General features: G+C 39.1%; 2 protein-coding genes and 1 long non-coding RNA gene across 3 annotated transcripts in view; 2 read left to right on the top strand and 1 right to left on the bottom strand.

The window, feature by feature from the left end:
• LOC138014390 (uncharacterized) overlaps positions 1-10,246 on the top strand; it is a 24,761-nt gene extending 14,515 nt beyond the window's left edge. Inside the window, exons 3-4 of the mRNA XM_068861455.1 lie at positions 1-1,658; positions 6,073-10,246. The exon at positions 1-1,658 is cut by the window's left edge and continues 1,312 nt beyond it. Coding sequence (XP_068717556.1) covers positions 1-1,658; positions 6,073-9,187 — 4,773 coding nt within the window. The 3' untranslated portion in view covers positions 9,188-10,246. The remainder of the gene's footprint in view (positions 1,659-6,072) is intronic.
• LOC138039566 (MOB-like protein phocein) overlaps positions 1-15,404 on the bottom strand; it is a 98,019-nt gene that overhangs the window by 71,030 nt on the left and 11,585 nt on the right. The window lies entirely within an intron of this gene.
• On the top strand, positions 10,730-11,264 carry LOC138040030 (uncharacterized). The gene is made up of 2 exons (XR_011130680.1): positions 10,730-11,036; positions 11,120-11,264. It is a non-coding gene; the product is annotated as an uncharacterized lncRNA (long non-coding RNA).

Here is a 15,404-nt window from a genome sequence, read left to right as displayed (position 1 = left end):
CATGTTGTTCGTTCCGTTAACCAAGAAGCGGCAAAGCAAGATCAATTGAAGATGATAAGTGTGAATCCAAATTGTGCGCTGATAATAATGGATTGGGCGATGAAGTTTCTTCAGCTTAGATATCGAGAAAAACAGTCCGACTGGTTCGGTAAGAGAGGATTGAGTGGGCACATATCGACGGTGATCACAGGCGATCTTGACGTCAGTGGAAAGCTGGAGATGCAGTCATATGCCCATCTGTTTGATGCATGCCAACAGGATTGGTTCGCTGTGTGTTCTATTCTAGAAAACACATTAGGAGAACTTAAGGCCAAGAAGCCTCACATCACCCAAGTTTATTTGAGATCAGATGAAGCTGGTTGCTACCATAATAATTCTCTAATCGCTGCAGCAAGGAGCGTTGGTGAACGGGTTGGTGTAGACGTTTGTCGCTATGACTTTTCTGAACCGCAATATGGCAAAGACGTTTGTGATCGGATCTTGTGCCCTATGAAAACATGCATCCGCCGTTTCTGCGACGAAGGACACGACATTCTGACAGCGGGGGACATGAGAAGTGCACTATCTGAACGACCAGTGAAGGGTACCTCCGCATGTGTTTGTGAGGTTGACGAAGCGAAGTTAACCCTAGAAGTGAACAAAATAGATGGTTTCAGCAAGCTGCACAACGTCCAGATTGACGAGAAAGCTATTCGTGTGTGGAAGTCCTACAGAATTGGGCGCGGCAAGGAAATCTCATTCGACCAGCTGGTAACAAAAGATCAAGGGGACACCTGTCTCATAGTTAAGGAAGAGTTTTTCCCTTTTCATAATTCACGTGTATACCAAAGCAGAGATTCTGTGGCGGAGGATTCAGATAAAGGCAATCGTCATCACGATTTGGACAATTCGGACATTGAAATTTTTGAATGTTCGGAGCCTGGGTGTGTGAAGAGTTTTCAGCTGTTTTCAGAACTTGAAGCGCATTTAGATGTAGGGGATCACTGCGTTGAGGCTGAAAGACAGTCAGAAACGCTTTACGATACGATTCGTAGAGATTGGGTGGAGAGATTTACCACAACAGTCAACATCACTGAAGATGAACCTTGCGAACCTGTCCACCAGAGTGAAAGTGAACCGGCGCCCACCACGAGCTGTGTTATTATGGGTTGGGCCCTAACCAAGCAACGAGCAGGATCAACTAGATTCCCCGAGAAAGTTAAAAACTACCTGACGGCAAAGTTTGACCTCGGAGAACAGTCAGGGCTAAAAGCTGACCGTCAGCAAGTTTCCAATGATATGCGGAAGGCAAGAGATGAGCAGAACAGAAGGTTATTTGAGCGAGAAGAGTGGTTGACTAAAAGCCAAGTGCAAGGGTTTTTTTCACGCCTGTCTGCAAACCGAAGAAGACAACAAGCACCCTCACCTGAAGGTGAGCAAAGTTCAAAGGAACTCTTTCTAGAGGAAGAAGAAGAAGAGCGACAGCGGCTGATGGAGCACATCTCAGAGGAACTGAGGCCGCAGCATCCCCTTTCGTACGACGCCTTCAACTTGTGCGAGTGTGCGAAGAAAAATAAGCTGCATCAATTTAACGTGACACTGCTCAAGGATATCTTGCGCCATTATGAAGTACCATTTAAATCAAGAGACAGAAAAAAGGACCTGATAGATCTATTGATGTCATTTGTTCAAGAATGCAACTGCTTTAATTAGAGCACTACTGGCATGTAAGTCCATTCAAATCTCAACAAGTTACATCGTCTGGAAATAAGGAGGCAAAACCAATGCAAACTGAACTGTTTTTGTGCGCGTGTGTGTGTGTTTTGTATTTTTCATTTTTTGATGAATGACTAATAGTTGTAAAGCCATTTGTTGGGTACTGATTGAACCCTTTCAACCTCGTCGAACTCACCATCTAACTTTCCGCGGGTCGTCTAATCCAGACCGCGCCCTGTTTTCTCAAATGACTCGTTTGCCGACATGCCGTAAACGTTCAAATTAAAGACGCAAACTACAGTAAGCTAAACGTACCGTGATATTGCCGGCCAAGAGGTGGTTTTTCATGGAAATTTACAATGGCATCAATGCAAATAACATAATTTTTTCCTCTTTGCCCCCGGCTGTTGACTTTTGCGCGACCGGCCAGTACCAAGAACACGGCACTACGTTGTCATGAAAAAGGATTCACCGTGCTCAATGCGATAACCTACTGCACACTAGCTCAGAACATAATTCTGATCATAAGCATTATTCTGTACCCAAGTGTATTGGTGAGGAACAGACCACACCAGTTTGGTTGCTAATTTGCATAAGTGAATATGTAGACGACGAGTCTCCCTTGTCTTCTCTTGTTTATTCTTCACAAACAGGCCAATTTTCGTACATGCAAGATCTTGAAGGTTGAACGGCATTTAGGATGAAGTAATTGAATTATCTATATAAATATTTTCTCAAAACAAGGATGTTTCTCAAACTTGCGATCAAAAAATAGTTGGAACGGCGGTTCCTTTTATGTTAAAATGGCGCCGAATAATTGTGAAAATAACGAACCCTTTTACGGCGCCCGCAAGCGAGTGCCCAAAAGTTTTATTCTATGATGTGTTAGCCTTGTATAAGTACTTTCCAGCTGTAGTAGTCTTGGCTATAGATCACGTCCCACATCTGATAAAATAGCTTTCAAACGCAGGTACCTCCCGCCTCAAAAAATTCTCGGCTCAAGATAAGGTATTTTGAAACATTCATAACTCAGTAAATATTTTGTAGAACTCGATCGTTGAACCTGTGATGCATTAAAGAAGAGTTACTCTTAAAAATATAAAATAATCAGCTTTCCATAATAGAAAGCAGAGCTTTGCTGGTGTCCGATATTTACAGCTAGATCGAAGGTGTTACAGACGGCAAATTGTGGAGTTCAGAGGTCACCTCGGAAACAATCCTCTAAAAAAATGAAAAGCATGGAATTGATCAAAGTAAATGCGATATTTGTACATGGGATAGGGTAGTCGACAATCACTGAAAATATCAAGGAAATCGGTGAAGTGCGGAAATTTGCCTTATCCGTTCTTACGCGGACAGCCTCTTAAAGTTCGCGATATTCCCAACAGGAGTGGAGAGCAGTATTCTAAATGTGGTGACACATAGACCTTGCACAAAGTCATCATTGCATTCGAAGGAACTAAACGCTTTGTTCTACGTAATGGAGCAATTTTGACATATGCCTTTTTAAGCGTAATGTCAACATGCGGCTTGTAAGACAGGTTCTTGTTCAATGTGACACCTAGAATGAAAATCTCACCGCTATCATGAAGTAACGTTTAACCGATTACGACTCGGGCAAATTCGTAAAGATCCGACTGTGCTTTAATTTGCCACTTAAGGTACAGGAGACTCGTGGGAGTTTAGGCCCCAAAACAAAACACCTGCGCATGCGTATTGCTAGAACTGAAATCTCGACAGACTTAACTCTCGTAATTTTTAGGATTACGAATTTTTTGCCAAGTTATGTTTTCAATTTTTTAAAATCATTTTTTAATGTGTCTGTGCACGAATTTTAGGATGCGTCTTTCAACTGCAGCTCAGTGGACAAAGCCTAGTCTTCTTGGTTGACTCAATTTTTTGGTCGGTCTTTTCAAAGTGGGCAAAGTCAATTTTTTTCCTCGGAGCTTATTAATTTAAATTAAGATTTTTAATTTTAATTACAAACAAAAAGATACACAATAAACTTCTAACTCCTTAGTATGAACGGTTAAGGATGAAGACCAACACTTTGGATGAGAGTGACTAATGCTGTGAATGAGTTCTCGATTGTTCTGATCTGGTAAAAAACAGCACATTATCGGTTGACCTGACTGGAAAGGATCATTAAACACGTCAATGAAATAGTTTTTGTTTTGTGATCAGTAAAGAGGCCTCGTCGCCCTTTGTTTTGCTGGGCGAACTGGCGTGTATCATAGGTGAGAACGGCACAAATTGGAGCAGATAATAGGATATGAAGCATTTGTGATCACTAAGCATTATTAATTCTCGTCTCTTACGTTAGAGAATGTCAAAATCATACATATAGTAAATGGCATTATTAGCTGGCAAAATCTTTAACTAATTGTAAATATGATTAGATTTGATCAATTTTTTGTAACAACTCGCCCCAAGTTGCAATTGTGCGAATCAACTTTTCAATATGATAATAGTTGACAGAAACAAGCATGTCTAAATATTAAATAAAGTCTTACTTAAATATGAAGCAACGAATGCATAGTAAGTTCCTTTCGGCATTGTTTTTCTCATTCGAAGCTTAGCCGCCCCGTTGATTGAAGAACTCGTTCTGATCTGAGGGCACCTGTAAAAGTCCTATTGCTCATCTAATTTCAGAAAAAACTATATGACAACCAAACATTTCCCCCCCAAATCGTACGAAAGCTATTTGAGATCAATAGACAGAATGCGCTTTGTTAATAACCCATATATTTATATATGATTTATTATTTTATCTCGCTGATCGCGTGATCATAGCGTTCTGCCTGAGGCCAAAGAACACTCTGACAATAAACCTCTCAACCTCCATGATGATAATCCATCACAATTACTAACAAAAATAGTAAAATATGCATATCCTGTAAAAGGCTATCTCTTAGTCATGGCTCTGAAGTCTCATAAATAAATATACCATTCAGTGGCAACCGTCAAGGTCAATCGAAGAGAAACAATTAGTAACTTCATGAAAACAAGATGAAAGTCTAACCAATTCTGGCAGTGATTTTTTTGAAGTCTAAATAATCTCAAATAAATTTGCAAAGCCCATCTTTTATTAAAAATTTGTCTGAACTATTTCAAAATCTTGTATTTTTGGTCAGGTAACTGCGGCCCATAATTACAGCAACGCAAGTTAACTTGCCCGGATGTCCATCAGCACATGGACAACACTGTCTATGAAAGGACTTCAAAAAACCTTCGCATTGATAGACCGACAATCAGACCACTTTAGCTATCGCAAGTTAATTTGTTCAGTTTTACAGGCTTTGCTGAATTCGTCACACAGAGATAACAAAATGTTTCGGTATACGACCTAAGGGTAAAAAGACTGTGAAGAGATCGCGGTAGACTAAGTAACTGAACTCGGCTTAACGACATTCACGACAAAGATATGAGTAGTCTAAAAATCGTCAACGGCCTACAGTCGATGATCATGAATAACTCAATTCGTTTTTTGAACTGAAAAAAATAAGAAAAAAACGTTTTCAGTAAGAATAGGTGGGCGATGAGATAATTTTTTTTTCTACCTCTTTCTAAGAATTTGATCTTTGAAGTGATTTGCAACACACAAGAGTTGTAGTGAAGGGAGATTGCATTTTGCTGAAAACAGAAAAACTAGTTAAGACTATTTTATTAGTTATTTTAACTTCCAAAATGACTCACTACATATCTTTTCTCGAAAACTCTCTTTGTCACATTGATTATATCTTTAATTGATGCCTTGGCTGGCTACTAGTTTAAATTTGTTTTCAGCAGGCGGAGGTTACCACAGGTGAATAAAGGCCTGAGAGTAAACATCACGACAAAAAAAGATATCACAAGTGAGCTGCCTTTTGCTTATTCTGTGGGTAATTACGTGCCCTTTAAAGCAGAAAGAAAAAAATTGTTGTTTGAGTTAAGAATAGGAGATAAGGTCTTTTCTTGTAGCTCTTTCTAAGAATTGGATCTTTGGGTGATTTCACCTGACGTCATGGCCGCCATGTTGGTGAAAAGAACAATAGCGAAATAATAATTGCCTCTATTATTATGCAAATTGTCTATCGTTTTGGCACCAACCTGGCCGACTTATCACGTGATTCCAATTAAAGAATATCGGATTCAAGGGGAAGGGGGAGGGGTCCATTTTAATTAAAAAAAACAGTACGGTTTGTCAAAACTAATTTATTCGTTATTGTAAGTTTCAAAGTGACTCACTACTAATTTGGTTTGAAAACTCTTTTTTACAGTCACACTGATCAGATATTTCATGATTGACGCCATGGCAACTGCGCAGTTTTGTTTTCAGCACACAGAGTGAGGTTAGTGCGGGTCAATGAACATCTTCAGTGAGTGACCAATGAGAAGTACAGCCACTGCCTTATTTAGAAAGAGTTATGAAATCCTTTTGTGTCAATCTTGGCCTTATATAACGACGCCAACCACACCCAGCTCAGAACCAAACTCGACAACGATCAAACACGAATTCAAAATGAATTTCAAAGAAGTGTTTACTCCCAAAACTGTTAACAAGTACAGTTTTGCAGCAGTTTTCTTTTGGATTTTACTCGATGGAATAGTGTGTGCGATATTTTTAGACATGGAGACCAACGAATCAAGATTCGACTACCGCTGCGATGTGAAAACCGGTAGCGACAAGGATTTCATCCGAGCAAAGTGCTTCGACCAGTACCAAAAGAAATTTAACAAACTCGGCATTCCTCTCTACGCCTTCGTCATCGTTAATTTCTGCTTGATTTCCATGGTGTCCCTCATATACTCGCAGAGCGTCAAGTCAACAATTAATAGACTCGAGGGCAGCTGCAAAGATGCTAAACGAGAGCGCAGGAATCCAAGCCGTCGGCTGTTTGTTGCGTATTTATCTCAACTTGCCGCAAAATTTGCTCTGGGGATCATTTTCATTGTCTTCCTGGAGACCGATTTACTTTATCCCAGGCATTTCCCCACAGATTTCACCTGTCTTGTCAAAGAAGATAACGATTCGGGACACCTATTTACGAACCAGACACAATCAACACTTCACAAATGTTTCAGTCAGAGAGCAACGAATAAGAATTTCTGGACCAATGCTGTGACAGTGGTGAACGGCATTTTCGCATTTTTTGCTTTCGTGGAGATTGTCTGGATCTTATCACGAGCTAAGAGAGCAAGAAACTTTATGGACAATGGCCAGTTTTATGCTGATCATTTGAGATCGAACTCGGATGAAAAACACGAAACACCTCCAGAACAAATACGGTTAACTGAACCTCCAGTGGTAGCCATCAATATCCAAAATACGGGCGAAGCGGAAGTGCCTTTGGACAACTCAGAACTCCCTCGAGAGCAACTTGAACTCCCAGAAGCCATTAAGAAAATGAAGGGTGATTGCTTAAAATTTACAGAGCAACTGACTGATCTGAAACAACCTTTTAGACGAAACCCAGGCGAAGGCCCGCAACCCAATGATCTTAAAATTGATCAAATCTATGTCAATGTGGCAATGCATGAAGGCAGAGCTGAACATGTCTTTGCGCAAAATAGAAGCGAGCAGCTCAAACAATACCCGCCCGATTTCAATAAATGTGTTAATACCAAGCCAGAGGATATTATTGACAACGAACACAAGAACATCCTTGTTGTTGGACGTCCTGGCATAGGAAAGACATTGCTAAGCACTAAAATCCTTCGAATGTGGGCATCTGGTGAAGCCTTTAATGGAGATCAAGATGACAAAACAAACATTGTTGTTGTATTCCTCTTGAAATTCAGGCAATTTACAAGCGATCTAGTGCTTAGTCTCCGTGAACTGTTGGCTAAAGCAGAAACAGTTGCGGAGCACTTAGGTGAAGCTGTGTGGGACATCGTCATTAACAACCCAAGCCAAGTCCTTTTTATTTTTGACGGAGTCGATGAATATTCTGCGAAAGACGATATCGCTAGAAAAGACCACACATGTTACAAGAATGACTTGCAGGAGAAGATGCCCGTTTCCGCTTTGTTTAACAAATTAGCGGGAGGAGAACTTCTTCATGGTCTAAACATAATCACAACAACAAGACCAACGGCAGTGCCCTGTATTGCAGATGTGAACTTCGATAGAACAGTCGAAATCCTCGGATTTACGTCGGAAAAGATTGAAGACTACGTCGAAAAGTTTACACGAGGTATTAGGAATGCAAAGGACAAAATTTGGGGACACATTAAGTCGAACATGAACCTGTTTTCATTGTGCTACATTCCAGTGAACTGTTTTCTCGTTTGTTCTTGCCTTTGCGAAATTATCAGTCTCACTGATACAACACACACCCTCCCGACAAGAATGACTGATATTTACGCGATGGTTGTAAAGATTTTCTTTTTTAAACACAATCGGCAAAGCAGCGCTCAAGGTAACCCGCCCAGACTCAAGGATTACATGTACTTGCCGTTTAACAAGCTCCCAAAATCTCACAAAAAGATTTTAAAGAGACTGGGAGAAATTGCTTTTGAGGGAATAAAACAAGGAAGATTGCTCTTTGAGTCAGGCGAAGTCATTGCACTGGAAGATTGTGGACTTCTTCACAGATTGCCAGACACCAAATCCCGTTTTAATGAGCCGCCGAAAGCCCAATACTGCTTTACACATTTGACACTGCAAGAATTCTTCGCTGCAAAAAATGTTGTGGAGTCCTTGAGTAAACGAAAACTAAAAAACTTTGTGTCAAAACACATTAACGATGGTGCATGGCAAATGGTGCTGCAGTTTGTGGCTGGATTACTCGGATCTGATCCAGAAACAAAGAGCTCAAGTAGCGACATTTTTATCAAACTGCTTCCTACTGAAAAGAAATACGAACTGGGACTGATGCTTTACTCGTTATTGCCAGAGACAAAAACACTGACCTGTTGGCCAGCTAGAAAAGACAAACAGCTAGCACTGAACTTATGTAAGTGTTTGTACGAGATTGATGATGAAAAACAGCAGGCAGTGTTACAAAACAAAATTGAGAAAATTGGCTTTAACGTAGTAGATTTTAGTGAATGTTCACTCGGGCCTGTTGACTTTGCTGCTGTCTCGCATTTCTTACATTTCTTAGAAAATGCTTCGGGAATTTTGTATATGAATTTGGGGGACAATGATCTTGGTTCATTGGGTGCAAAAGAAGTGCAAAAGTTTCTTGTCAATACTGGATGCAAACTAAACGGCTTAGACCTCAGGTTTAACCAGTTAACTGATGAAGCAGCCGAGCATTTATCAGCAGCACTAAAGCACAGTAATTGCAAACTAAACAGCTTAAACCTCGGGGCTAACAAGTTAACTGATAAAGCAGCCGAGCATTTATCAGCAGCACTAAAGCACAGTAATTGCAAACTAAACAGCTTAAACCTCATGTATAACAATATAACTAATGAAGCTGCCTTCGCTAAAGCAGTAAAGCATAGTAATTGCAAAGTTTGGCTTTCAAAAAACCTTAAACCCAGAAAACTCCCCGTCGTTTAAATTTCGATGTTTGTGAGCTTACGAAATTGAAAGTTTGAAGTCATGTAACTAAATCACGAGAAAAGATGAAGGTTAAAATATTGCAACCCTTTGAAACAGTAAAGGTGACCATGGATTCGTGAAAGCTTTTTTAAATAAAATTATTATAGGTTCAAACAATAGAGATGAACGAACAAAACAAAAGCAAGAAAGTCAAACAAATTTGACAATAAACTTTGTTTATTAGATTGTGATATAGTACAAGCGATTTCATTTAAAATTCAGCTTACCAAAAATAGCTTCACCAAGACAACATATCCAACTATTTTGTAAACCAAACAACTTTTTTGAAGTGTCCATGGTCTCTGTGTAAAACATTTCAAAGCTCAGCTCCTTGCACTTCTTCCCAATGAACCTTTGATTATTCAATACTTAAGTAACTTGAATTTGTACTGATAATTTCTTTAGTTGCATGCTTCACTTGTACTTTTTGTATTCCATTCTAAACTGATACCACAGGATCGTGTTTCAAAGGCGCCATCGAGCATATTTAATTTCTCTTGTATATATTGGCTTTGGTGGAAAACAAAAAAAATGCTGAGTTGATATTCAACTACTTTGCTGATGTCATCTACGGATCCAAATGAACCAATCGAAAAGAAGTTTTCTGTTTCAATTAACCAATCACAAAAAGACTGAAAAAGTGTCTCGTTTTCTAAGAGGTCCAACTTTTGGCTGAAATGAACCAATCAGGAGAGTTGAGGTGATCCTAACTTTCACAGATTTTCACTTTGTGAAAAATTTTAACACTAGTAACCACACCACAGGGTGGTGCTATAAAGGGTAGTAAAGAAAGTAGTTGCCCTTCGGGGAAGACAACACTGAAATAGTTTAAAAGTTTGTAAATAATATTTCAACCTTTACTTTTTAATTGCTTTGTAACATTATTATCAATACAAAACCAAAGATTTGTCATAATGCATGCTTGAAATTGTTTGCAAGTAATAGTTCATACTCTGAGGATTCTTGGTAACATTTGTAAAAGTAGTTGTGGTTTAATTAAAATTTTGAGATGAAGAATTTTGTGTCTGTCTATGAATTGCCTCACTTTGTCGTGTCACTTTGTCTGTGTTTTGAGTCCTACTTCCCCAAAAATGATTCATTTGAAAATACAAAAACCCGAAAGAAACTCCACCTTTAGTAATTTATTGCTTTTGCCATTTTAACTCGAAGGTTAACTTGAATACATCCTAATATAAACACGTAGGAGGGAGAAAGACCCGACGTTAGCTATTCCCAACACACCAGAGGCCTGTTTCTCGAAAGTCCCGGTAATTACCGGGCCCGTTAACTTACCGGGACCGTTACCGGGAAACTTTATCGGGACCGAAAGAGTGTTTCTCGAAGCACCCGTAAACTTTCCCGGTACTTTTCGGGGCCGATAAAATAACCGGGAGTTACCAGGCTCTTGCATGCACTTCACGCTCGCCATGAAAAGAAGGACAATGACTTGGCACTAGATCCGTAGAGCTCGTAGCATCCAGTTTCCCAACCGAGCGCTGTGATGTAAACAAAGGTGGCGTTCGAAGCGATGACCTTCCATCGTTCCTATTTACACCTTCTAGCAGTGAAGGCGACTTTTTAAACCTCATTGACGGGAGAAATTTTGCAAAGGGTGTTTAGATGGCAGCCTTTTTTTTTATTCACGCTTTTTGTAAGCAACACTTTTAGTTTGCTGGGAAGCAACGCTCCTTTGGAGTAATAGAAGCTCAGAAAATGTTACAACGAGGTTAAGCGAAATTCTCGATCTGGAAGGCTTCGATTCAATACAAGTAGCAAATTGCAGCGTACAGCGAACCAGTGGAAGGAGGTATGTCTTTGAATCATCGTTTAGCATTATCAGATGTTTTGAATTCTCTTCAAGAACACCTGTTTTCAATTTTATCTCGACAGGTACGTCGGGTGGAATTCCGTCTTACCTCAGGTTCACTGCATTTATTTCGATTTTCATTGGCATATATATGCGAACACTCTCAAGATACACTATTTGAAAAAAAATCACGTTTATTTAATGAAAACAAAATAATGTTCTTAATTATATAGTTATTTATCATAAGGGTATAGTAGATTTTAAAAGACATTGCTAAAAGGGATCAATTAGTAGGTAATCACTAAATTAGTTTATGGGATAATTCTATCCTTGATTTATTGTGACTCCTTCAAGTCAAAGATACTTGGTGAACCCCTAGCTGGAAGTAAGATAATTATATTGTTAAATTTGTGGCACCTTTATTAAGGGGGTGGCACTTAACTACAGAAGGACAATGGTTGCTAAGGAACCTGTTTAGTCAAAGAGCCCTACGAAAAGGTTGCATGGATGGTTCTTTGAAGTAACTCTTTTAATGGGAATCTGACATCACCTCAATAAAGGTGTATGCGCAACTAGTCCCAGTCCTCGGTCTCGAAAAAACAAACAAAAAGACGGTTTTACTTCATCGGATGGGAACAGTCCCATCAATATTTGTAAACTGTAGCTTGGAATTTGTATTTGGGCAAAAAATGGAACTGATATTTTGAAAAGTGCATCATCAGAGGAGGGCCGTAAATCCATGCTACACTGATTTTGTGTTAGATTGTTCTTGTACTGTTGCATTAAAAAAATTGTGAAAAACATACCGGTAGTTAACTCGCTGAGTTGTTAGGCATTTTCTGTTTTGGCCATGTGATTAACCAAATATGGTTGTCAGTCAAATCAGTAGAAGAAATGTTAAATAGAACACTCTTGACAAAAAATGGTAACTGCAGAGTTAAAGAGACTCAAGAAATGATTATTTGAAGGGGTCCATAGCAACAGTTTGGTAGTTAAGAGCCACCCCCCTTAAACCTGATTGTTTTCATGCGGCAATAATGACTTTAATGCTGAATTAAATGTGTCGTCAGTAATTCAAACTGTGATAGCATCTTACAAGCTAAAAATGGGGAAATTGGAACTAGAAAGTGACATTTTAAAGGAGAAGCAGGTACCAATAATACTCAGTCATCCTGAAATCACATTTGATGAACAGGGTTTTGTTAAGCCATGATGAGTCCAGGTGATCTGGTGGTAAATTTGCGGTCTTAAGAAAAGATTGATTTTGTTGTTCTCATTTTCATGTCTTTGAGACAGATGTCCTGTTGATCAATAATTAAACAAGACTGGCTAGATTCTAGAATAACCATCTACTTAATTTGCATAGGAATAGCGTCTGTTATTAATATGCCTAGTTCTTCAAAGGGAACTACTGCAAGAATACAATAGAGGCCGGGTGTTACATTATAACACTCGACCAATGGAAATGAAGCAATTGAGTGATTAATTTTATTAGTAGTTTTATTTTTATGACTGCTCCATGTCTTTGGCAATTTTGTTGTCAGGTTTTGGCTTTTGTTTGTTTTTTTGTTGTTACTTTTAACACAGATGCAAAACTATTTTGCTTGTATGTATCAGGGGGGTTTCATTTACTAGCTCGTAGGAAGGGGGGGGGGGGGGGTGGTTTGCAAAATTACTTGGAAAGTCCTTCAAACATTTCCCAACCCTCTCTATAGTAATGGCAACAATCACATAACCCCAATCTTTATACAGCATTATATCTCAACCCCCTCTTTCTCTCCCTCATACATACGGGAGCCACCCAACTTATACATGAAAGCAGAACAGCTCAGTCAGTTCATCCTATGCATTCATGTGTTATTAGCATTACTGCTTATATTCAACATTTTCAACTCAATAATCATCTATATCCTTAGAAGCAACAATTCAGCGGGAGGCATAGCATGAGGCATCTTTGGAGGTACGCATGTGCGTATGTGCGTATATGGTCGCTGCGCCCCTTTTCAGCTTGCATACCATCACAAAAAGTAAAATATATGGCATCCGTCACTTTTAAAACTTTATAGGAAGGGCGGTGCATTTCCATGTCCAGACCATTGAGAGTTTTAAAATCATTACAGGTATTTCCCAATACAGGCATTTCCCTGTTCCCAGGAACAGTTCCCATGATTGGGAAAACATTTGCCAATGGCCAGGAAAATGGGTGTAATATTATAAATCATCTCTAATATGTACATTCAGTTTTGAAGTCAGCGAAATGAAGTGGAAAAGCCAACATTTCAATCAACCCCCTTCAAAAGTGCTAATAAATGAAATCCCCCACACTGTTTCCCTTTTTTGCAGTGTCATTTAAAATGAACTCACCTGATGACTGTTGAGTGGCTTTTGGACAAAGTGACCCGTTAAAATTAATGTTACTGTTAAAGTGCACCTCACTCCAAGTGTTTTTCACTGCAAAGTTGAATCTTTCCATCTATGTTCAATGCACAGTAAATTTAACAAAACTCTCTCCATGTTTTGTCACTTTCAAGGCCTAGCTAGCAAGAAGCAATAATCAAGTGTTTAACCAAGGTGATCCCTACCAAACTGCTCTGCATTGCAAAAAAGTTCAAAACAGTTTGTTCCGTTATAGTTGAAATTAACTCATGCCTCTCATTAGCTTTGCAAATATCTCTCTGGCGTTAAGATTTATCTTAAACAAAAGAAAATATTTTGAGTTAAGTTGGGCTTGAGTTATGTAGAAGCTATTGAGTTAAATGGAGGCCAGGCAGAAATTTGCTGCTTTGCACTGCCCACCAGAGTAATCAAGGAGGGAAATCTTGTCTTCCACCAGGCCAAAGGCCCTCTCAATGGTGTTCTTCATTTTTGTATGGGTCTTCTGGTACCTGTAGGGTTTGATTGCATACCCACAGTCTCCCAGGAGCCACCCATTCCCGCCTCCTCCACCCTCCATACATGCTTGCAAGTAGCTGGCATTAAGGGACGGACCATTAGAAAAGTGATGAAGGGGATGGGGAAAAAACTCCAAGGGAAAATGCCAAGAAAAAAAATTCACGTAAAGAAAAAGGTAAAGAAAAAAAATTCATGCAGAAGGAAGGCTCAATTGTGACTTTTATTTAATAATTATATAATATTTGCCAGTGTCTATTAAAAATAATTCTCATTCGAAATGTTCTTGGGGCCTTACCCCAGGCCCTGCTATATTACTATTAATAAATAAAGACATCTAGTGTACTGAGGTGTTTTCCTCACACTGAATGATATGACAAATTAAAGGTGACATAAATTAAGTCACACTACAATAGCCAGAGATGTCATTCAGAAATCAACAATATTACCAGGCACAATATGAATAAACAAAAATCACCTTCTTCTTATTGAAAGGAGACAATTAGAACCTTGTTTTTGTTTTAAATTGCAGCTACTGTGCCTACATGCACGATATATTCTCTGTTAATACTGTGTTATAATAAAAAACTAATAAAATAAAATTTGTAATAAATAAATATTAGATTTTGGATTGGAGGGTACTACAGAGGGGCTGTGTTGGTGAATGGAGTATGGCATCATTATGATGGGCTGTGGGAGAGGAATTCCAGAGGGCAGGGACTACAAAAATGTACAGGGAAGCCGTCCACTCCAAGTGGCTTCCTCCTCTTTTGCATTAAAAAGTGGCCTGTATCCTTTGATCTGTTGTGAGTGTAGAATGATTGATAAATCACAAAAACATATAGATAATGAATCAAGATTTCACTGTTAAAAAAAAGCAATATTTGTCCAAAAAAAATTCGTGCAGGGGGTTTCACCTGGAAAAAAAATTCCTGCACGAGCAATGCGCGAAAAAAAAATTCCTTCCAGCTGAAAATCCCCCATCCCCCATCACTTTTCTAATGGTCCGTCCCTAAAAATAGTTGAATCATGCACAGAGCCATGCCATATGCAAACAAAATTTGTAGATGACAGGTGAGCATTGCACACTGTCATCACAGTAATAGCATGAAAACCCTTGTGGCAAACAGAGAGATGTTCATCACTGTCTGGGTGCCAGATAGGAATGAGAGAGTCATCAATTGCTCCAGTCACTCTGGGAAAGCCAGCTATAGGGTAAAATACGGTCACATTTGCTTGAAGATTTATAAACATGAATTTATTATCACACTTGAACAGTCCACCAAAATATAACAGAGATAAAGCGGACTGCCGTGGGAACAACGTACGCAAAGAAGTTCGTTGTTTGATAAACATTATTGATAGGTTTTGTCGAGTTTGAGTCCATATAATAATTCCTTTTTATCTCGAACACAAGCATGTTTTGTTCTTACACAAGGAGGCAATTTCCCTGTTTCAGAAACATACAGCATTTAGCTG

This window comes from Montipora capricornis, chromosome 1 (assembly GCF_036669925.1).
Source record: "Montipora capricornis isolate CH-2021 chromosome 1, ASM3666992v2, whole genome shotgun sequence".
Classification (NCBI taxonomy): Eukaryota; Metazoa; Cnidaria; class Anthozoa; order Scleractinia; family Acroporidae; genus Montipora; species Montipora capricornis.
The sequence above is the reverse complement of the archived record's forward strand: the minus strand, read 5'-3'. Positions and strand labels throughout refer to the sequence as shown.